The 24,486-nt window shown below is 45.4% G+C and overlaps 1 protein-coding gene across 6 annotated transcripts in view; it reads right to left on the reverse strand.

The window, feature by feature from the left end:
• Positions 1 to 613: 613 nt before the first annotated feature.
• The window catches only part of DPF3 (double PHD fingers 3), a 170,865-nt gene continuing 146,992 nt past the window's right edge, over positions 614 to 24,486 (reverse strand). For 4 of the 6 annotated variants that reach the window (XM_063331472.1, XM_063331476.1, XM_063331474.1 and 1 more), the window contains 3 exons: positions 9,636 to 9,748; positions 8,219 to 8,300; positions 614 to 7,165 (listed from right to left, as the gene is read on the reverse strand). In XM_063331472.1, coding sequence (XP_063187542.1) covers positions 7,095 to 7,165; positions 8,219 to 8,300; positions 9,636 to 9,748 — 266 coding nt within the window. In that variant the 3' untranslated portion in view covers positions 614 to 7,094. Of the gene's footprint in view, positions 7,166 to 8,218; positions 8,301 to 9,635; positions 9,749 to 10,509; positions 10,574 to 18,724; positions 23,812 to 24,486 lie in introns of those variants that run through there. The other 2 variants (XR_010070658.1, XR_010070657.1) reach the window with 2 other exon arrangements.

Raw genomic sequence — 24,486 nt, forward strand, 5'->3', positions numbered from 1 at the left:
AAGATTAATAATCTATTGGCTTGATTCCCCAGCTACAAAATACCTGGCATTCTCACTGACATTTATGCAACAAGAGGGTAAACGCTAAAAAACCTTCTGTCCCCCAGAAATTGCTACTGTTTACCTTCCGCCCACCTCGAGTTAAGTTCTTCACTGCACAGTGGTGGTGGGACTCGCCAAACACCCCAGGGGTGCAGCTGGAGAGATGGGACAGTAACGCACCTCTCCTCTGCCCCGCGCTAAGACTCAGCCATCAGGACAGCAAAATTATGCTCGCACATCTTGCAGCCTGGCTTCTTCAAGAAAGCCATTGTTCCTCAAGGGCCGAGGACATCGCCTGGCAGTGTCGGTCATTCTCGGCTTTGTCTGCAGTGGGGTGAGACCCCGCGCCCCGGCCGGCAGCGCAGGGGACAGAGCTGGGACAGCACCAGCGCTCTCTCTGCGAAACTGCTCCCTGGGAGCAGGGACTTGATGCTCCAGCCCTGGCCCACGGCACCAGCACTGGTAGAAAGGGGCTGCCTGAGCCTGCCTGGCCATGGGAACGTGACGGGGAGCAAGCTGGGCAGCTCTGCTTATAAATCAGTCCCCTACAGACCAAAGAACCCCCCCCCTCCACCTCCTCTCCCTTCCCCTCCAGCAAAACTGAGTTTATCTTATGTAAACCAGACCAGGTTTGGTGCCTGCCCTGAAAAGCCATTTAACTACTGCCAGGGCTGGAGGTCCTTGTTAGCAATTATATCACCATTAAAGATGGATTTGGCTGCCTGCCAGTCCCAGCTCCTCCCCTCTTTGACCAGAGGAAACGCACAGCCACAGTAACTAAAACTTTTCATTTCCTCTGCAGGGTCTTGGACCTTCGGCATCCAACTCCTGGCTTGTCACCTGCTCCCATCTCCCTGGGCAGCATCATAGGCCCGTGGCTGGCAGATACAAATGGCATAAGGAACAGCATGGGAGAGCTGGCGCTGCTTGCTCTGCCGCAGCCTGGGTCTGCAGCACTGCAGTAAATGGCAGCACTTGGCGCTTGCGCGCAGTTGGCGGGCTCCAAGTGCTCTACAAAACCAGCTAAGGATTGCCATCCTGCCTTTTTTCCAGAAGTGAGGCATGGAGAAGTTGGGTACCTGCCCACAGCGGTGCCACAATCTGTTGTAAGGGGAAATAAACCCCAGATTTTGTAACTCCGCTTAGATGCTGCGAAATGTCATGCTTCCAGATAACCTGAGAGCAGCTCTCACTCTCCAGGCTGGTGGGCAGCCTGGCCACAACCAGCAGCTCTGCTTGAGGGGCTGTCTCCCATTCGGGTCAGCTGCTGTTACCTGAGGCCTAAGTTTGGCAATGAGCATGTGAGCGTCTCTGCCTGTTTGGCTGCAGGTTGTTTCTACAGACACCTCTTGTTGTGGGTCAGGAGAGGGACAGCATCCGCCTGCTCCTGCCCCGGCAATGGTGGTCACCCTGCCCGGCTGCCTAAGGAAAATTAATGCATACTTCCCTTGTCCTGCTGTGTAGTATGTCGAGCAAAAGTATGAGATGCCAAGATCATAACAAATCCAGAACTAGCTAAAGAAGCGGGCTTTCCTGTCCTGTCTGCCTGCTCCTCTCCACAGAACTTACTTTCACAAAAATATAGATCTGGTCGACTGTTAAAATTTCAGGTGGGGACCTCCTTTTGTGCAACCCCCATCCTCCCATAACAAAATTGACAAAACAACCCATCTTTTAACCATCTCCTCCATAAGATTTGCATTTTCTGCCCTCCCAGACTGGTGCCAAATTGTTCCCAATACAGTCTCTTTTGCTTTGTCCAGTTTTTTTATGTATCGGGAAAACATAAAGCATTTCCTCCTTCTGCTCTGAAGGACAGTTTCATAGACTAACAGTTGGCATTGCCAACTGATTAGATAGACAGACAGACAAGTAAGATCAACCAAGATGTCTCACTCTAAGAAAGGGCTCCTAGCATTCAAGATTACATTTTTCTCCATTTTATTTATCTTATTTTACTTTCAGATGAACCAGCTGCATCATGTTAAAGATTCCTATCACACCATAGCCACTAACTTTCTTTTCAGTAGATACCGTAAAGTTTTCTCTAATGGAATTTCTTGACATGCTGGAACTGAATTAACCAGATACACAGTGGTGGAAATTGGAAAATATGGAAAATTTCAATTCAGATAGATCTGAAATACTCTTGAGCTCCACTTTAAATCTTTTATGCCAAACGAAGGCTAGTTAAATTTTATTTTGAAATTAAATTAACTTTGAAATTCAACTATTGAAGTGATTGATTCTAAAAAGATTGAAACAAGCATTTTCAACTCTTCCAATAATCTGCCCGTATTTTTTATATGAAATAATTGAACGTGGATATATGAATAATTGCGGTTCTCTCTAAAGCACATTTTTTAAAAATAAATTTATTCCACACAGAAAAACCATGCCCAGCTCTACCTGGAATTTCCTTGTGCACAATGCACACTATCCCTCCGGCAGTGACAAGCTTAATTAATATTCCTTTCTACCCCCATCCACTCCTCACTCCCAAACGACCCCTGTCAAAACACATGCTGTAGGTGTAAGGAACATGCAACAGCCCCATAACACCGCACAGTGCAGCAGAGTCTTCCTTTGGGGCAGAATTTACGAAGCTCCTTTTAAAGAAAGCTGAGAAATAATGTTTTCAAAGTTATTTAGATCAACATTTGCTTCAAAAGAACACATTTAACGGTGGCTTTCCTAGCTCAAGAACTGGCCCAAGGTACGTTTACAGAAATGCTGTAAACTCAGTCCAAGGACATGTCTATGGAAGTACAGTTTGGAGGCAGAACTGGACCCGTGTTTCTTAAAGGTATTGCCTTTTCTGAGCTGCAGGGGAAGCCCTGTGACGCTAACACGAGCTCACCTCCTCAGTGGTATAACTTGGATGCACCCTCTGTTTGTGACCATTTCTCCACTCCTCTGGTTTCCAAGGCTGCCACTGGAGCAGCTCCCCTCCCCAGCCAGTCTTCCCACCACGGGGCAGAAAACTGGGCAACACGGCACACAGATGTGATGAAGGGAAAGCCAGAACCAAGCCATGGTTTCATGCAGTATAGTCTGAATTGTTCAATCTCTGGAACAGCCTGAGGTACCTAACACCACTGTAGCTGCCATTAAGGGCATGAAGGAGGTAATGCCCCATTTACTGCATCAGTAAAGGTGAGTTTCTATAACCAACCTTTTTTAGGTTTTCCAAAATGGCTTAAAAATGAGAAGGATCACATGAATATGTTTAACTAACATACTTTAAGGCCATTATGCAAACACAGCTTGTATTTAAATACAGCCTCTCCTACTGTAAACATGTTTTTATAATAAGGACAGGAAGAACAATTACATCACCCAGCCCAACTTCCTTTATAACACAAGCCTTTTTCAGTCAGACATTCCTGTGATTAAATAAGATTGCGTTTAATTAAAATACATCTTCTGGGAAGCCATCCGTTCTTGATTTGAAGACTTCAAGGGATGTGGGATCTACCATCTCCCATGGTAGTTTGCCCTGATTTGTGTGAAAATATTGCTTGCCTTGCCTACACAGAAGAGTTTTGAAATATGCCAGAGTTTGATCACCTCAGGGGCTGCAAACAAACTTGCACGTCCTGCTGTAGCAAGAGAGAGAGAAGCATACAGACCCAGAGTCCTCTAGCTGTTTGCTGCCAGACCAGATTGCTGCTACAAGTGGTCTCAAGATTTGGCTGACAGCAGATGGAGTCGCCCAAGTTGTTCATCCCAGTGGTCATGCAGGAAGGCTGTCCCCAAGGGCGTACCAGGTGACGGAATCAGTTCTCAGAGTTTCTAAACTCCTCTTCCTCACCCCCATGGCTGTGCCACGACCTCTCCGCATCTCGGTAAAGCGGGTACAGCACTGTTCGCTTGGTGGATCAATCCATATTTCTAAAGTGCGCCAAGATGTATGGCTCTAAATGCATGCTAAAAATGCCACTGAGAGGTGCGTCCCAGCACCTTGCCTTGGACTGAGTCAGTGAAGAAGGGAGACTGTAGCTGGAAGAAGTTCTCAGCATGGAAGAGCTTGCATCTCGTCTGCTGCCAAAGTTACCTGGCGCTGCCTGGCTACACAGCGACAGAGCACAAAGCTGGAGAGATGAAACGCAGACAGACCACTGCAGGTAAGTACCCTATGACACTGATCTCAAACGGCAAACAATGTTTTGCCATTGAAGATCTAGCAATCTCTCCCTCCGTCATACCTCATTAGTCATGAAATTTCAGCAAGGCCACTGAGGAATATTTCCAAACTTGAAAGCCACTGTTCACTGCAGAATGGTTGTGGGAGGAGAAAACAGCCAGCACAAACCCACAAAATAGGAAAGCAGGTGTGCATGCAGAGCACAGCTCATTTAGCAATGTCTCTGTCACAGGGATGGAGAGCGCTGATTTTCTGCACCAGCCGATCCCACCAACAGGGCTACCTGAGACTTACATGACGAGCCACCACTGTCTGCATAACACACAGACTAAAACAACAGGCACTTTCCTCTCCATCTGATAATGCAGACATTGTCCTGCTCCTCTCCCAGGGACAATGCAAATACCAGGAAACTGGAAGGCAATGGCCATTTTTATGGTGGAGCTCCCTAAGCCCAGCAGGCCTGGTAGATGAGCACCAGCCCGAACACTAACCCACCCCTGCTGCCCCCACCGCCAGCACCACCATAAAACTTTCCTCCAGGGCACACACTTCTCAGATCCAGTCCCTCTTGCCAGAACACTCACTTTCTGGTGTCCCTGGTGAATACATACTTGCGCTCCTGGCCACAGCAGCAGCAGGACTTTGTATCAGCGTGAACTGTGCAATGGTCCCAAAGTGCCAGGTCAGCAGGGTTTGACCACACCAACAGATGGGTGCAAAAGCTCATGCAGATGAGCTGTGGCCCCCAAGAGCTCCCCTGGGCCAGGGCAGTTCCAGAGTGGGAAGAAGATGCTTCATTTTACATTTTTCCTATAGCTTTGTCCCAACAAGTACCAGACACCTAGTCCACGGGCTTTACCTCCCCGCATCTGATGCTGAAGTTTCTTTGTACTCTCAGCTCGTCTGAGGGGCCGTCACATGGAAAGCCTAAGGTATTGAATGAACTTCACAGGTAGCCAGTGCAGCTGCTCCAGGAGAGATTTGGTCCAATACGACTAGGATAAATACTTTCTAAATCTTTTTCTAACAGGTTAAAATACCCCTGCTGCAGCCCGAGAAGTGGCTGTGACAGTACATGGGAGAATCCGGCAGCTGCCACGGCTACTTTCAGCGTGCAAGCTGAACAAAATGCAAAAGGTGAAGAAACTATCTAAATAATGAGGGAAAGTGCATTAGGTCAGTATAGCTCATTCTAACTAAGTGTAATTAGCTGGAGAAGGAAGAAAAATTAGCTCACCAATATTCTTTCACAATGTCCTTTCAAGTGTTCAGGGACATTTAGTTTTGAGGCAAAGTTTCAACCAATATAAATATGCCAAATATAATCTTCAGTGTCCTTACCTACTTGTACAAGCAACCCGAGTCACATGCTGCTTGGGACTCTCATAAATTTATATTATAAACCCACTTAAATCTATGCATAGAAAGCAATACACATCATACCCAAGAAAACGGTCATTACCTGGGCTACTTGGCAGTTTGGGGAGTTGCAGATTTTTGACCTTAAAGATGTATCTGGTAGAAATTCTTTAATGTACTCACTTGTCCTCCTAGTGATGTCTTAAATTATTCAGAGACTCAACTGTAATAATAGTTTTTCAACTGATGCTCTTGCTTAATGTTTCTTCATTTCACAGGTAGAGGTTTGTTTAAATCAAGTACAACTATTTCTATTTAAATTTTAACATGATTATGAAAATCTTTCTTTTCACCCTAGGCTGAGTAAATTATTCCCTTCTCTAGAGCTGGGGAAGGTTTTTTAGACAAATTATCTTGTTTGCCAAAAATGCAGTTGTAGAGAATTTGGGGGCAAAATTACTTGAAAATTCAGCTAGATCTTAATAATTATTTTGATAGAAAAACAGTAACACTTTGGAAATGCTGGAATTCCTGATTAGGCAATTCCCAGAATAAAATGCAACTTTAGGTTGCAGAACGTTTTAGTTTAGAAATTTCAAAAAATTAATCAAAAGTGCTTAATTTGACCCTAAGCCGAAGTCATCCCTTTTTGCAGCTTACTTTAGATTGCTCAGAAAACCGACAATGTTACTTTCTATGATCAGCTTCAGGTGATGTTTTTCTTTTGTTCAATTTTCTGAGCTAAACAGCAAGTCAGCTACATCATACATAACCAATCACAATTTTCTGAACAAAAATAAAACGATGAGTCCGGACTGCGTGCTGGCACCGCAGTGGGACAGTGTGCCTGAATATCCTGAACCACCAAAGACAGTAGGCTTTTCCAAGCACCTGTGTGTGCACATACTGCTGCTGCTCTTCCTTCAGCGACACTAAAACCAGATTCCTAAAGATCTGCCAAATGAAAGTATTTGATCCAAGGGAGAAAGTGTCACCCTGTAAACATTTTTGATCAGTGCTTCTCTCAGTGACAACGCATTGTTCGTGACCTGGGAAGTATTGAACTAAACGCAACTCTCAAAGCCCCGCTACGAATACAGAGTGGTTGCAGTAAAGAGATTTCCAGTCAAGCCTGTGAAGAGAAACAACTGGTGCTTATCCCAGCCAATAATTCCTTGGGAGATACCTTACTACTTCTTCTTTAAGAAGAAGACTAAACAGAAAGCACAAGGCCACACAAAATTGACTTCTCCATGTCGGTATAACAACCCTCCCCCTTCTATAATGCATGTGAGCCCGTAACGGCAAGCAGCAACCATGCATAGCAGTGAAGAGATTTCATCCGGAGCATCTGTAAAGTACATGATCCTTCTCGTAGAGCCTAGGAGGTATGGCATTAGTGACAGTGAATACCACAGATACCTCTTCCTGTATTTGAGTGTCCATTCGTTTTGATGTGGGTTGTGTCTTTGTGTTCTGGATGGGAATTGTGTGCTGGTATGGCAACACCAGGAGAAAAGTGTTTCTTGACTGCTGGAACTCCTCAGGCCTGGAAGCCAAAAGCTGATGCCCTCTCTCTGAGCAGCTCCCGGCACAAATGACAACTCCAGCTCCCTGCAAATAAAAAAATCCTTCTTACAGGAATGACATCAAATCCAGGCACTCAGAGTTTATGTCAAGATCAGCTTGAATATAGGGTATTAAATATTCCTAATATTGGAATTACCTGTATTTTTCTGAAGCAGGCTCTGCTGCTCTTGGTGTTGTGTACGTAGGCTTTCTATACAAGTTACAACACAGCTAGGGTGCGCATTGCCACTAGGTGTTTTATATTTTCACACTTTCAGTATACCACTTCCCAGTCAAACAGAAACCTTCAGCTAATTATTAGCTGCATTTCAAAATTTTTTGTTTCCTCTTTATCAAAGTTACAAACGTTTAGCTCCTGAATGCATGATTGATTTTTAATTATTCTTGTCTCACCCCTCATGTAAACTGCAGTCATTCGCACTCGCATGTCTCCTTCTCCAATTCTACTGCTCTCTGCAGATTTTAGTCAGAGAATCAATAACGGCAAGGGCCTAGCTCCTCTGCTCCACAACCAAGTGACAAACTACAACCGGTTGTGGTATAGTCAGATTGAATCCCCGGCAGAAGACATAACTACATACCAAATGTAAGACAGACCATAAAACTCTCACCCTTCCAAGGCACAGACACACCAGGGAACAAGGAAGGTCATTTGTCTTAATCCAGTCTCCTGACAACAGACTCTGAGCTATTCCAGAGAGGGCTTCCCTGACTGGGACTTTCTCTCTGGGACTTTGACTTCTTAGGAAGTCCAAAGTCGCAGTTCACGGGAGCTCGATTCACTTGACTAAATTGAGGTGTCCAAAGCCATCTGGGACACCCAAAGTTACCCGTGACCTGCAAAAGAGCCATGTCCTGGAAGAGGAGGTAGAGACCAGGCAAGATTGAATAGGACATCTCAGATCACACTAGACTTCCACGTTTTCCTAATTAATTTTCTTTCTTTCCAGTGCTACGTGCCTCTGGTTTGCTACTGCTTCCTTAACCCTTCAAGGCCTAGGCCACATTTCTGAAATTCTTCCCTTCTCCACAAGGACTTTATTGTGATTTTCAAAGCAGACTTCCAACATATGTTACCTTCTGGGGGCTCAAAGACTGGTGGATTCAAGCAATACATGTGATAGCCACGGTCACAGTCATCACAGAAGAGCAGCTGGTCCTGAGGCAGGGTTGTTGGGGAGACAGTAGGGAAACAGGGAGAGAAAGAGAGGAGAAGAGAGAAAATGATGTAAATTAGTCTCTTGCCAAGATGAAAACATAAGCATGGTAACCAGCAGTGCTCAGCTAGGAATGCAGAGCTGCAACACAGAGACTAAGAGGCTATTGGGAACATGAAAGGCTAGATAGTGAGTCCACTGTCAACCACCATATTTATGAGAGGCTGCAGAGAGCCCTTCTCATCACAAAGGCAGTTCAGGTTCTAACTGGAAAACCTCTCTGAGAGGTAGAGGACTTCCTCTCCAAGGCGGCCTCGTGATGCAGGAGAAAAGGCTGTTAGGCTGGGGATTGAGAGAAGAGGACAGGCTCTGCTGGTCTCCAATGTGACCACATAACGGATCTCATCCCTTCAGCAGAAACCTTTCTCATCGAAAGCCTGGCCTTAGCCAGTTCTCCAAAACTCAGCTGAGTAGATGTTCTGCAAAACAGATGGAAATAACATGATCCCACCATGTGGTCTGCAGCTCTTTCATATATTTTGGGGAAAAAAGCTGCTCTAAAGTATCCCATGATTCCTAACACAGAACAGTTCCCTGTTTTCAGATTTCCTTGTTTACTGCTAAAGCAAAACAAAATCTCAGGCTTCAAATTTATTCTGCTATAGGGAACATAGTGTTAGCTAATTGCCTCCAAAGTTCTCCAGCCACTGTCAATTCTCCAAGTTTCTCACAGACCACCAAGGACCCTCAGCATCAGATTTTAACTGAAAACCCTGCAGAGAGGACACTGGTCAGCTGCAGGCTCTGGATCACGGTTTGGAAGTCATTGGGATAGGTGATTAGGTGACTAGAGAGAGGCCTAGCCATCCCAGGTGCAAATGCTTTCATGTTTTCCAGGTCTTGTAATTAAGATTAAAAAATCTTGCCCAGAAAGCACGGAAAATCAGGGACAGAAGAAACACATCTGCCATGTCTCAGGTTATCACCCATTCACATCTACTCCTGACTACCATATTGAAAATACTGCTCTCTTGCAGCTCCCTGTGACATGAGTTTATGGCCTCCAGCTGATTCCTATTGCATAAGCATACAAACCATGAGTATCGTTGTCTTAAGTGGCTCTATAAGATACCCATGGTAATTTCATCAGAGACCAACAGCTGAACAGTGGCACTGGGGAGAAGCCCATCTCTGCTTTCAGGAGTGGTTTTTTCCTCGGAGATGTACAGAAGCAGCAGTAAAGCCATGACCCACACCGTTGCCATGTGCTCCTCAAGGGTGGGCATGACAGTAGTTTGCAGTGACTCTTATTTGCATGAAAAGGTAAATGAACTCACATCGTTCTCAGAGGTCCCACAAAGGCTGCAGGATTTGCACTCAATGCACTGCCACTGATAGGTTTTAACAGCCTCAGTCATGTTTGTGGTGAACTGCAGGCAGGTCGGGTGTCCTGAGGAAGATCGGAAACAACTGTCATTGTTAAGGCTCATTTATTGCTTGTTAATTAACCGGTATTAAATTTGGGAACAAAACGCACATGGACATGGACTGATCACAACATGGGCTGCAACTAACAGATACCAAAGAGGAAAGCAGGCATTAACCCTTTCGCTGCCGGGCACAAGAGAAAATCAGAGTCATCCCCACCCATTCCCCATTGGCAAAGCAGTTTTATTCAGAGCTCTTAAAAACGGTTTGGCTTTGGGTTTGGTTTTCGTAGAGCTTTTTTTGGTAAGAAAACAAGAGAAAGGATGAAATAAGAAACAAACCCAATTTCAGAGAGAGCCCATCCGTCTTAATAGAAATTGGAGTACAGTTTCAATTAGCGTTGTTTCGACTGGACTGAAGGACCTGGTGGAAATGAGGTTATTCTCCATTTCAGAGCTTCCCTTCCTGGTGTCCAAATGGGTGGAGCAATTCTGTAAACTTTGCTTAAATGGAAGCAGTAGTGTACAGAGAAGAAGCAAGACAGGATGGAGGGATACAGCTTTTAATTTTTTTTTAAGAGCTCTGCCACTGAAGTTGGTTGGCACAGAAGAAACCAAATTGCACAGCTAACCTTCCAGGATCAAAACAAGAAACCGAAAGGAAAAAACCCCAAGCCAACTCCCACAATGAACTAAATGAAAGGAATAAAGAGGGGGAAGCTAGCAGAACAGTCACATCTAATCGGGAAGGACAAATTGCCAGAGTTACAACCCCCGCCCCTACATGCGTGTCGACTCCAGCTTTGCAAAACAGCGGTATCACAGTAGCAGGGTCAGCAATGGGCTTTCTGGAGGGGAAAATACAAACAAACAAACAAACCAAAGGTAGGATCAGTGTTCCTTCTGCAAAACAAAACAAGAAAAATATACCGCTGAAATAAAGTACCGTACTCCCAAACCACCCCTGTCAGGCTGAGGCAGTCCCTATGTCACCTGCAATAATCTATTGCTTGCCTTCTTGGAAAGCCCCGTATTTAGCATCCCTCTCTGACACACGTAAGCATTAACACTGTGCATAGTCGGGGCGGGGGGCACGGGAGGGTGATAGCCAATTGCTCATCTATAGAAAAACTAGAAATAAAGGTACGCACAGACAACACTACCACGTGCTACTTCTACGACCTTACACCATCAGGTGTGTGGTGGGGTTTTCACCTTGAATCACTCTGCTGGTCTTAGACTACAGCCAATGAGTAGGAAAAAATCTTCTCCACCTCCACCAGCCTAAATGTTTTTTCAATAGTGGAGAAAGAAAGGCTGCTTCTCCAATAGGAAAAAAAGACACAGCCACAATAGATGTGGGCATAGACGTGCCATCTTCATTACCAGACCTATCAGCGGTATTTTGCTGTGTCATCACACCACCTATCACCACCCTGCAAGAAGCTTCTATATTTTCTAGCTAGTGAAGCAAACAGTTGCTGAGACTTGCTGGGTAAGGCAATAATGCTGTAGGGAATATATTTCCTTTATGTGTCCATGAAACCGCCAAATGGTGTAATAAGGATTTGGGTTTTCCAGTTATATTTGCGTGGTAGTGACACAAAAACTAAGCCTGTCCAGCAAAGAAATGTGTGTACATAAGTTATTAAGGAAATTGAATAGAAAATAAAGGAGATATTTAAGGAAGGAGGGATCAATGACACTGTTCCTATCACTCTTAAGCCTTTGAACAAATGTTTTGACAGTACTGATGAGCTCAGATTGGCTAAGATCACTGGGTTTTGGAGCCCTTGAAATGTCAGCACAAAACAAGAGTCAGATTTTACCGAGATTTACAGTGGACCAAGTCCAAACTAAAGTTCTAGGGACCTTGAAACTGCAATGGTGCAGAGGAGACTTTGTGACATGATGCCTTTTCTTGCTGAGAGGACCTCAAATAATTTCTGATACTACCAAACTAGCAGAACCTGACATGACACTGAAATGTTCCTCCAGATCTGATTTACAGCAAACGCAGAACCTCATTCCAGCACCAGTAAATAGACCAAATGTGCCACGCTACACATCGGGGAGGAATTCATCCCAACGGCAGTGAGACGGCTTCCAGAAAGGTTGTACAGTGCTGGAATACATCACAGAAAACAACTCGTACGGGGAGGCGAGTTAATCAGAGAGTTAAATAGCTTCAGTCTACATTTGAAAAGAAACAGAAAGAATGGAATCAAACTTACAGAAATAAATCACAGCTAAATGCATACACACTTTCACATGCTCCCTTGCCTGCATACACACATTGCTCATTGCTGAGACTCCAGCTAGAGACTCTCCCTTTCTCAAACGACTTGAAGGTCAGGTTCTGTTCATTACTTTATCTCTGTCCCTTCACAGCCATTCCTGCTCTCTTCCAGCTATCAGTCTTGGCTGTCTCGTTCCTCATTTGCCTCAAAAACACCTCTGCAGGTTTTCTGTGCTGCATCTCCTATCGATGGTGCCTCATCCTTGAAGTGATCCATCCTATTTTGCAGAGCCCTTCTTAAGAACCACACCCACCACGAGCCTAAAAGAAATGGGCTCTCGTGGGCTGAGGGTTGCTTAGAAAACATTAATAGTGGAGTGAAGGCCACGGTGTCTTCTTTTTAGTAGCAATGCAGAAATATTTTGCAAAAATATACCGATTTATTCGGTCCAACAAATCTCACAGCCATGTCTGCATAGCCACAGATTGCTCTCTGTTAGCCCAGGGCTTATGGCATGTCTAAGGGAAAAAGAATATCTCGTGGACATGTCTTTCTGCAGCCTCTAAGTCAGATCCTCTTTCACATTAAACAACGTGCCTTGTGGTACATGACCCCATCAGCCTGATGTCGTTGGAAAGACTATTTTTACTTATGCCAGCCGCGATTAGGGCCTGTAGCGTATGGCAAGCATGTCAGCAGATACTCAGAACATTAACACTCTTTTTCCTGCCCTCCCTGCTCTCCCTCTTCACAATCTCTCTATTTTCCTGATACTTTGGTTCAAAGCCCAGTGTTTTTCATGACCTATGAGGAAACGGACATGTCCAAGACTTCCTGGAGCGGTGTTAGTGAACACCATCCCTGCTCCATATCACAGCACTTCCTGGCATTCCTGCTGTGGCAGAATACCTGAGGACAAAGCCCTGTAGCTGCATATGGCAGGCTACCACAGGGAGATTCAAATTCCCTTTAAAAAAAAAAAAAAATAGGCTAGTTCAGCCCACAAACAATTTTGTTTTACACAAAGAGCAGTCCAAAATGTGGTTCAAGTTACAGACACTGTGGCACAAGCCAGAGAGCTGAAAGTCCTTCTTGCTTAATTTCATCACTTATGAGGTCAAGATGAAGAAACAGTCTTATTTCGCTAATCTTGTGATAAACGGCATTTGCTGTGGTGAAGGTGTGCAGCAAAGAGTCTGCAGCTGGAAATCAGTTAATAATTCAGGTGGTGGCTCAGCCCTGGCAAACCCTGGATCACTCTCACACGTCTGTATCAGCTCCGCAGATCTAACAGGGGGAACAAGTAACATGTATTTATGGTGTCACTGAAGTCAATAGACAGACCTCTAAAATACACCCCGGGAGCAGTTCTGTTGAAGGAGAAGGTGATATGTTAACATCGACAGTTTCTAATCTACCATAACTATTCTCTACCTAAACTTTTGCTGCGCTGCAATAGCTACAGACAACGTAGACAATAAAACTTGCAGTGAGAAGGTTTCCAACAGCCCATCCCTTTGTCTTAAAGCAATATTTTAAAGTACAGATCAGGTCTGAAAGCTCCCTCATCTTTGTCGAAACTCTCCTCTGGATCTGAACCCTGTGACTGAGACCATATTTTATGGTGACACCCGTGTTTCACATGCCACTGGCTTTAATTGTACACTATGTCCACCAGAGATCTGGTCAGAGGAGTAGGGGGCAAGCACATTCAGAGACCGTTTCTTGTCTCCTGCACCCGGTGCAATTGCAGGCTGGCGGTAAGGAGAATTTTAACATAAATACCCTAAATACATATATATGTATCCCTAAAAATCTCTTCTGTTAACACTGGCTGTATAACACTAAAGACCAAAACTGACATTAAAGGGCAGGAGCAATCTGCTGCTCCCAGGCGCTCTGTGACCAGTGAAGGCCTTAGAACGGCTCATTAGTGCTTCTTCAATAATGGATTCTGCATTGCAAGATTAATTGCAGCCATGTGCTCTGTCACACCCGCCACAGACTATTTAAGTTAACAATCCAATCAATAACCTTTTTCAAACAAAGGCAGAGATTATCTTGAGAGAAAAAAAAATAAGCAAAGGCTCCTTTTTTAAAACAAATGTGAAATTACTTATATAGAGTAAAAGGAATTTTCACCCAGTTTCCAATTCTTTCTCTTATCTTCACTGTGTAGTGGTGGGCTTTTTAATCAATAGCATAATGAAAACCCACAGGGCTCCTGGCTATATCGCATCAGAATTTTTTCCATAAACTATTCAGGTCTTTAAACAACCATAAATTCATATTACAGATATAATGACCTATGTCACAGGAACCCCATCCAAATAATGGAACTTTTACATGCAAAGAAGCTGCAAAATTTCCTCCTGCTAAGATTGAATAAGGATTGCTGTGACCACTGCCATCATCAGACAGAATTATTACTGTTATTCATACAAAAGAAAGGAAAAGTAGCTTGTAATTCTAATAAAGGATACGATTTTATGGGTATGATATTACAATTTAGCCCTCATTTGTCTGTCTAAGAAAGCATGCTTACAGATATGCAGTGTCAACAACTGACAGACTAGAAAGGGCCCTTAAAAACCCAAACCACCCAGCCACACCAAAAGGCTTGGCTCTGCCAGAATCCCAGGGCTCCAGGAGCTGCAACTCTCAGAAAAAGACCAAACGTTCCTAAAGGAAGAGGATGGGGAGCTCTTGGCATTTTTCCGGCCCTTCCCATCTTGCAATGGCAAGGGACATATACCTGCCTGCTCAAACGGAGGTACTCAGAAACCTTCAAAAGGGTTTGTGGGGTGAGGATCCAAGGCACCACCTGCCACGGTACCTCTGTGATACAGGGCAGCTGTATCTCTGTACCTGCCACTGCACCTCTGTGATACAGGAGTATTTCATTATAGAAAAACGTAACAGCTTTCCCGGTAGCCAGGCTGGGTGTCAGAGGCTGCAGGTGAAGAGCTCTTGTCTCACCCCCTTTGGCACTGAGCCCTGCTGAATCCAGCCTCTTAAGAAAAGCAAACAAACAAGCAAAAAAGGAAGTCTCACTGGTAGGCACCGTTGGGTTTTATTACTATGAGGCTGAAGAGGAGGAGAGGAAACACAGGAGAGGAAATATTACCACCGTGAATTTCTACATCCTGATGGAAATGAGAGAACGGGGCCATTTCTCCCAGTGTCCGAGGCGCTGTGTTCCAGCACCGCCAACTCTGCTACAGAAGTGAGTCCGAAAGGACTCGGGGGCCTCGGTGAATAGGCTGGTCAGTCTGGTTTGGTCAGAGACCAATTTTGCTCTAAACTAATACGCCGCAATATGCCAGTAATTGTGGAAGAATTAACGCCTTTAATAATTGATGGAGCTCTGAAGCCATTCAGCTGCAGCAGAGCTTATAGTTCCTATTATTTCATTTCCTGGCCCTATAGTCGTTCTGGCCAGCGTGGACAGAGCTTAAACCGAGCCCGCAGCACGGGCAGGGGCACTCTGCTGCATTAGCACCCAGGACTGGCAGCCAGCTGCACTCCGGAGGTGGTTTGCTTCTCGGTACTGCCAGTGCCAGTGGAAAAAGAGATGTAAATTACAAGCAATCGCTCGAGTATTCGGCATCAGTAGAAGAGAGCCTGCTTTAATTGCTCGCCTAAGGGACAAATAAAACCCCTCCTGGGCAAAAGGTAGTGGTTCTGTCCCAGTCGCAGTCAGGCAGGTGTAATTGGAGTCAATGGGAACCGAAAGCAGGACAGACCTGTGTTTGAAAGCAATTAACGCCGGAGCTCTCGATGAAGTTATAAAATGGTGGTGTGTGGAAGGTGGCACTTGCAGCTCGCTCTCCTGCACTACCCTGCTGTTGCTTTAGCCACGCAAACACCAAAGGGAAAGGGGGGGGAGTGAGCTCCTACCGAAACACCCATCCTCTCGAGGCACTCCCCGGAAAATTGTGTTTCCTGAGGAAAGTCCGCCCACCAGCTCAACTCACTCCCAGCTCTGACTCTACAACGCCGCAGAGTTTCCTCTGAAATGTTTTTAAGCGTCAAGAGCATCAGGGAGGACAAAGAGCCTGGGCTACAGAGGGCACATCGAGAGCAGAGCTTGGCTCAAAGGCTGCTCACGTGCATAAACAGAATGAAGGATCTGTGCATACACGGACTCACGTGCACCCAGAGAGATTAAGCTGCAGACAAGGCAGAGTTACGCTGTCTGGCACGGGGCGGCGGGAGGAGCTGGGTGGGATTCGGGGGTGACCTCCAGAGCACGCAAAGAGAGAAGCCAGGAGCCAGTTATTCTGGGCATCCTACTGGTTTGTCACTCAAATCCCCCTCTCCCCACACGCCATCCAGATGCCACAAGACTTACAGAAAAGCTACTTGAGAATTGTTATCTTAGCAGGGAGAAATGAAAAACAGAAATCACAGATTTTAAAAGCCTCTAAAAACTGCCTACAATTAACTTTGGCGTATACAAATCACCGCCCTGGGAGAACACCCTGATTTGGGCTGGTGATGCTGCAGCCAGGCCCTCTGCTCTGCGCTCAGGTTTGCCGGGGGCAGGAGGAGCCCTGCCAGGGTGCCCACTGCTGTGTGGGGGTCCCCCTCTAGCCAGGCACGCCTGCCCCTCCAAAACCACCTGGGACGGGATGAAATCTGCACCTCCGTTTCATATTGCCTGGGAGGTTAGGCTGCGGCAGATCTGGGGCAGAGCCTTGCTGCTCTGCCTTCCCCTGCGAGGCTGAGCAGCAGGGATCCGGGCACACGCCTGACACGCGCCGCTCAGCTCGCTGCGAAGGGGCTGTGATAAGGCAGAAGGAAGGCGGCAAAGCGGGCTCTGTGCATTTGCAACCCAGGGCATCAGAAATGGCCCCCAACCTTAAAGCTGAAGGAAACGCCGTACGCCAGCGATGTCCCTTCTCAAAACCAGCCACCGCTCTGCTCCCTTCTCTTCCAGATCGGCCCCCATTAGCCACTGCTGGCCGCTAGACAAAATGGCTATTTCTTGCCTAAGAAAAATAATGTGGAAGCACTCAAATAACCTCGTACTGAAGCATCAGCTTGTTAATGCACTGGTAAGGCATGCCAGCAGTGTACAATTCCTGGGGGTGAATTAGGTCAGAGTGACCTCCAGAAAACCCACCAGGCTGCATCGGGCTGCGCGCCGCATTATGGGTAACGATCTGCTAATTGCCAGGAGGCACTTGGGCTGCTTACCAACACCAACAGGAAGGAAACCTGCCTGCAGGCACCGCACGGACTCCATATGCCAGGGACATAGCTCCTAATAACGAGAATAAACCCATTTATAGAGCGCGAACTGGGCAGGAGGACGGGCACGGAATGCTAATGGTGCCCAGCAGGTACACCTGGCGGGGGTCGGCTGCCTGAGACCCCCCAGCAATGACCGCCCACGCAGCGCAGGGCAGATTTTGCATTGGGTTGCACAGCACAGGAGGGGTGAGGTAGATGGGGATGAAAACACGGGAGTGGGAGGAAGGCTGCTTATCCAGACAAGATGAATCACCACAACCTGGAAAGCCAACATCCCCTTTGCCCAGGGGACATTTTTGTTACCCTTCAACAAACTGCAGTGGAAAAAAACCTCCGGCGCGGCTCCGACCTCGTCGCTATGCACTGCAGGCTCCCCAGCCAGGCCAGCTCACACACCACAGAGCTTTCAATCAACTGGCAGGCTCACTAAACCCTTTCAAAATGAGCAACCAAGCAAAAATACTTGGTCATAAACACTAAAAATAGGAATGGAGGATTGGGTTTTGTTTTGCTTTTTAACTTGGTGAAGCCAGTTCTTCCTAGTGCATTAAGTCCACCTCCCTGGCAGCCCATCTAGAACATCTCCACCCCCCTGGGAGAGCCAAAATCCCCAACTATAATGAGAGGAGTGGGTTGGTATTTAAAATGCTAGGGAAACGGCAGCCTGAATAGCCTTCTGCAAGAGCGTTACCTTTGTTAAACCCCCCGATAAAACCAGATATCAGCTCTGCCCTTCCTCCCCTCCCTTTAACCTGGACAAGGACTCTGCTACCTGCTTGGATCCACGTCTGCTGCCCAAATACCTGAGCTCCTTCCCCACCATTCCTGCTGTGAAACTGCCCCGCTAATACAGCCAGCCAGACGGCAGCACGCCTGCGGGGATGCTCAGCCTGCCCAGCGTGCCCGTGTTATCAAGGTGGCGCTCACAAAGACCGGCTCCAGCATTTTCACGCTGACCCGACAAAGTGCGTCTAACCCGAGCTGGCGGCGGCAGTGGATGGGAGACTTCGTTTCTCCGGGGCACTCCAACCGGGGCTCCTCCACTGGGATTATGCGGGAAAGCGCGACAGAGGCAATCCTTCATGACATGGGCACCTCTTCACTAAAAACAGGCCAAGTTCACCCCGTCAGTACGGAGAGCATCAAGACAACCCCTCTGCACTGCTGCGGCCCTCCTCAAGCACCAAGGGCTGCGGGGAGAACTTCAGAGATGATTTCACCCACGGGCCACAGAACAGCCATCCCATAAAAGTAACTGACGATTGAAAACAGGGTAGGCTGGGTTTACACTGATGAATTAGGGGAAAGGAAAGGGAAAAAGGAGAGAGTATTACTAATCTCTGGACAAACTTTCTTTCTAGAAAGGTTAAGGAATGACTTTGGACTAATTCCCTGAGAGCCCAGCTCCAGAAATTTCAAATCAAATGGCAAACTCCAGAGAAATTATTTAAGTGTCATCATTTTAATATTAAATAAACATAACTATGCCAAAGACACCATGCCGTTGCATAGGCAGTAGCCTCATTGCTGTTCCATGAGGTAACCACGTGTCATCCGGGTAAAGAAATTCAGCACGTGATGGGTAAATTGTTGATAACCAATGTGAACACGCCGTAAATGCAAGAGGTCTGGTTTCCCCCACAAGCATAATTTACACCGTTGCTACTATGATTGTATCTACAGACATAAGTAGAACTGCCTCACTCAACTAAACACAAACAAAAACAATTTGGAGCAAATTACTTCAGTTCCTCGTTGATTTAAAGAAACCCTTTCAGCTGCCGAATGGGCAGTGCTCTCCACACACACTCTCCATTGTTTGCAATGCCATGCCAGAAGCTGGAAAAATCCCATCGTCTACTGATTTTTTCCCTTCTTCGTTAGTTAAACCCCCCTGTTTGGTTGAGAATTTCTAAGTGCCAATCGAGATTTCATCATATGGCAGCCAGTTTTCACTTCCCCATCAAAGTTCCAGCAACATCAATATCTAGAGGGAAGTAAGAGCTATAACTGCACCCTGCAGAGCATCAGTACGCGCTCGGTAGGAGGGGGTGAAATGTCTCAGTTTACTCTCTAAAAAATGCAATTTCAGGGTGATCTAAACATCTGAGTGAAGGAATGAATTTGAATGAAGTAGTTCCAGTCAAAAGCAAGCAGGAGGGGAGAAAGGGTTAAGAGGCAGCAGAGGGAGAAACTGATTTTTCAGAATGGGTGAGATTTTGTGCCAGTGTTTCACAAACAAGAAGTCGGACTTTCGTTTTGGAGCAGTACCTTGCTTCAAAAATGAGCTCGATGGAATTGTTTTTAAGAGACAAAAAAAATACTTACAAATGAAATGTTCATTCAAGCCCGCACACACTTGGCAGTGGTAAAGGGTCATTTCATTCAGAAAAAAAGAGAATGCGTTCCGTTTCGAATCAAACCAAAATCTTTTCTCCTCACCAGGGTATTTTTCAGTTCAGCCTTTTTTGAGTAACTGTCCAACAAAATGCTGCCAGACACACCAAAACAGTAGCAATTTTTTTTGGTTTGTTTTTCACGGGGAGAACACTAGATTAAAATCCATGATCTGTTTTCTCAGAGCTCACCAGACCTCCTACCCCGGATTAGGCAAATCAAAGTGCAGGCCATTCTTTAACCTGTAACAAGTGAGCAGCGTTGCTTTAACCTACACAACCGATACTTCACAGCAGCTAAATATCACATCAGATTAAACAAGAAATTAGCTAGTTCCACCGCAGTGGACACAAATGTCCTTCATTAAACAGTTCACTTTCCAGCACCAGAGGAATTGCTTAACAGAGCCTATATAAAAGTAGAACATTATCGTATTTAATGCTAGAAAATGGTCTTCCACGGTACTACAGGGATCCGTGAATCTTCTGACCCTGCTCTTAGCTGGCTGCAACATCGGCTAGCAGAACTGTTGCTCGGTGGTTCTCTTAATGGCAAAGAGGTTAGGAAGTCCTCTCCTACAGGCTGGTCTGACAGAGTTCTGGGCACACAACTCCTCTCACCTTTAACAGCTGTTGAGGGTGTTCATCACCTGAGACATTCACTGCTAGGTGGGATCCCATTACCCATTAAATGTTTGGCAATTCTTAATGATACCTGCCCTGAGCCTAATGGGGACTTGTTCTTCTTCACATAATGCCAGACCCGTAAATATTTAAACAGTCACAGAGGAATCCAATGGGTGCAGATGTCCTTAGGAAATTCTTCACCATTTTTTTCTTTCAGATCACTAAGTACTTGTAAAATCTCACCCTTAATGGAAGTAAGGAAGGGGTCTTGGAGAGCTAATTAATGAAGAGGCTGACCTGGCCTTGCAAGGGAAATGAAGTTCCCTAACCCAGGGAAGGTCGTCTTCTCCAGGTGAAGGAATACATGGCTCTGGACTATCCGGATGTCTGAAGAGTACAACAGCAATCTGAATTCAACTTAGAGAGAGTTTGTGCATAGTTAAAAAGTATTCTAAGCCTCCAGGCTGATGGACACATTCAGAGACATAGTTGGTGTGGAACAAACCTGAGGAGAGATGGGACCTGTTCCTTAAGAAGCCCAAGCCCAGGTATCCCAGCAATGGATGAGAATTCTGAGCCAAGATCCAGCTGCAGAATCTACTGCACCATAAAAGAAATTGTTGAGCTTGAGGAAGCGCCTGGAAAGACTTTAGTGTTGTTTAACATATTTAAGCATATCAGAGCACTGATGTGAAGCAACTGAGATTTGTACCGACCGGGGAAAATTAATTTCTCAAACATAGGCTTAAAACCACCCCATGTAAACTCCACTGTACAAAGTGCTACGTGAACTTGAAAGCTACGTGACACTAAAAGAACAGTACCCCTTTACTGACAGCACAATTTTCAACTATTTCCCCTCCAATGACTTCCTCTCATATTGGAGAGCTGACCTCAATACTAACTCCTGAGATCATCATATGAAGAAGTTAATGGCTGTTGGCTAACGAAACAAATCCAAACTAGTACGCTAAGTCTTCAGCAACGCTTGAGAAAACTCTCTCCAGCATTACTTAAAATCTCTAATCTGTTTCAAAAAAGAAGGCTGTATCTGAAAGATTTGGTCACGTTCATTCTCTTCCTGCAGTCCACAATGAAGCCACCAACACCAGGACACTAACAACAAAGACTGAAAAAACATAATGAGAAGGGGCTCCAGTCCAAGCAAAAAAATGACTCTTAACACCTGGGCAAACGTAGACATCAACTAGAAGGTCTTACTGAGAATTGGTTATGGAAGATAACAGCACTGAGAAATGAAACTCCACTTTGAAAAAACCCACTCAGCCTAAGACATTGAAGAGAGGCTATGTCTGTTCCTGCTCAAGAGGTGCCATCTATCAGCTGGGATCCCAAAGGAGTCCCCTCTGCAAGCTTCCCAGAGCAGCTACCTCTCTCAGGCAGGCAGCAGTACTTCCAAGAGCTTCAGCCCACCGCCCGGCTTCAATGTTCAAAGTGTATTGCCTTTTCCACAGCAGTGCCATAGTTGGTTTGTAGGCCACTCAGAGCTACCACAGCTATCTTAGAAAACATTAAACAAAACCGTTTCTAATCATATCCTGGATGGCAGTATTAGCCACAACTCCGTGCTCCAGAAATCTGCGCTTTTTTAAAGGTAAATGCCATCCATCTCGTCTTGTGGTGCAGGCACCATGGAGAATTACAGGCTGCAAGGACAAAACTTCACCAAATAACAGATGATACGGTAAACATTTCTAACACACACACACACAGCAAGAGCATTTATTGAAATAGCAAAAAATGCAGTCAGGTCTTAAAAAATATACTGGTGATGGATGGCTCTCATCTTAGGTCTTTAAAACCAAAGATAGGACTAAACTTTGGCAAACGTCCATCTTTCATGCAGCAAAGGAAATATAATTTTACAATAATTTCCAAGGGACAATGGAGATCTTAAACACATCAAGCCATAATTTGGACAAGCCTAGCCATAGCTAAGAGGAGTAGTTACTGCTGGTGTGCTCTGCTACTTATGCTTTATGTAGTTGAGGTCCTACTCAGCCATCTTCAACAGTAGGGATGGACAGGGTACAGAGAAGTTTATGTCTTTGATAATGAGCATTAAAAGCTTGGTTTTAGAGAGACAGGGTTATGGGTTTTTTTATCATCTGTAGGCTGATGGATCTGATTACAAGTAGGGCTTACAAGCTCCCGGATACAATTTTAACCAGCTTTTTTTTTCCTGATTCCAGGCAAAAGATTGGAACAAATCTTAAACCAGTGCAGTATTCTAGTTCAGGTCAAAGCAAAGAAGGCAATGCCATTTTCAGCCCATCCAGAGAACTCAAGATTCCAGCCTTCAGCTTTTTACTCGCTCCTCCTGCCATGTCTGACTCTCACCAGCAAGAACCCTTCTCCAGACAGGAAAATACGATACCTTCCTAGCCAGCATGCCAACGTAAATCTGCTCTGGGGCTTAGGGAACAGTGGTATTTTTTTCTGTTCTGATAATTTCTGCAAAATTAAAACTTTCCTTTAGAACATTTCTATTTCCAGGCCTGTGGATTAAAAGAAAACCCACCAAAAAACAACAACAACAAAAAGCACCAAAACGTTCAAAGTAATAAGACTTATGCGGAGTTGTTCTCTGGAGTCTGACAGCCTGTAACAATAGCTCTGCTGTGGTGGGAAGGATCCCATTCATCTAAACAGGGTGTTGACAGACATCCATAAAGGCCAATTTCAACGTACACTTTCACTCCTGGTTACCTTAGCAGAAATGTCTAGCTCTGCTCTCTGCATCCATCACGCTGGGGACAATGAAAATGACAACTGCATTAGAATGGGAAATGACCTATTGAACAAGAAAAGTGCACTGATGCCACAAGCAGTTTCCTTCCTTCCTTTCTTCAACTTTCCTTTCTTTGATTTGTCACCATTCAGCTTTGCCCTCGGTCCAACCTCCGCCTGGGTCTCTCTGTCCTATGCAGCACAGCAGAAAGCTCAAGAGGAGCTAGAAGAAGAACAACAAAAGCAGCCATGGCCAGGGGCTCAGGATCTGTCATCACATACCCTGCCTCCTCTGTTTGCTTTGGGGTAGGAAAAGAAGGGTATTTGCTCCCCCATGAAATCCCCAAGGAAAAGTAGTTTTGTAGGCCTACAACTCAGATTATTGTTAAGAATATCTGAGAGCAAAGTGCAGAAAGAAAACTGGAAGTTGCTAGGAGGGGCTTTAAAACCAGCAACCCTGTCACCCAGTATGTGCCCTAAGGAGAGCATCATAGCTACCTTCTCAGCACAGCTCAGAAATACGGTTAGCACCTTACCCCACCTTTCAGCTGCCTCTGGTCCCCAGGGCCCAACAGGTGAAAAGGAAGGACAGACTTTTTAGCCACAGAACAGCTGAGGACAACCCATTAAGGAGTCCAAAAGCTGCTCTATCAGATTCCGAAGAGGTTCCCAAGAGCCACAGTGACTGAGGATATCAAAGGCAGCTGAAACTGCCTTTTGCTTTCCTCCTTCTTCCAATGAATCCGCTAAAGGCCTCACACAGGTAAAGATAAGGTCTGAAGGCAAGCAGTGAAGTTTTCAAGTCATAGTCACCTGAAGAAAGAGTGAAGAAACAAAACACTAATGGAAATAAATATTACACGTGAAAAATAAAACTTTATAAGGAAAGGCTAGAAAAGACCAAGAATAGTTAATTCTCTGCTGGAAAGACACACACCCTGACACACACAACTATTAAAAATAAGGCAGGTACATCTGTACAATTCTGTACAATTCCTATATTGCCTGACTGGATTCATTTCTGATGTGTTCTTTAGGACTTTTTTGCCATTTGATCGGCTGGGGAGGCAGTTCACTACTTTAAAGGATCTGTACCCCCATTAGAAGATCTCTTAAAAACCACACCGCAGCTGCTATTTTTGCAAGCAGCTGCCAAAGTAGAAAGGGCCATCTATAGCCTCTACTGGTAGCAGAGAAATTGATGAGAAGGTAGAGGAAGGCAACAGAGCTTCATAAAAATGACAGGAGGCCCATTAGGGAAGAGGACACACAGAGTTTCCTAAAAAGATGGCATTTAAACTGAAACAGTATTTCCTCTTTCTCTTTCTATCCTATACAACCATGCTATTAATCTAATGTGTGTAAAGGGAAAGGAAGGGTTCATGTCTGCACTGTGAAATGCAGCAAAGGGAACCATAGTTTCCAGTTACTCCAGTGACTGCATTAGAAATGGCATAGGTAGGGTCACAACTCCTTAAGGCAATGCCA

Source organism: Chroicocephalus ridibundus, chromosome 4 (assembly GCF_963924245.1).
Source record: "Chroicocephalus ridibundus chromosome 4, bChrRid1.1, whole genome shotgun sequence".
NCBI lineage: Eukaryota > Metazoa > Chordata > Aves > Charadriiformes > Laridae > Chroicocephalus > Chroicocephalus ridibundus.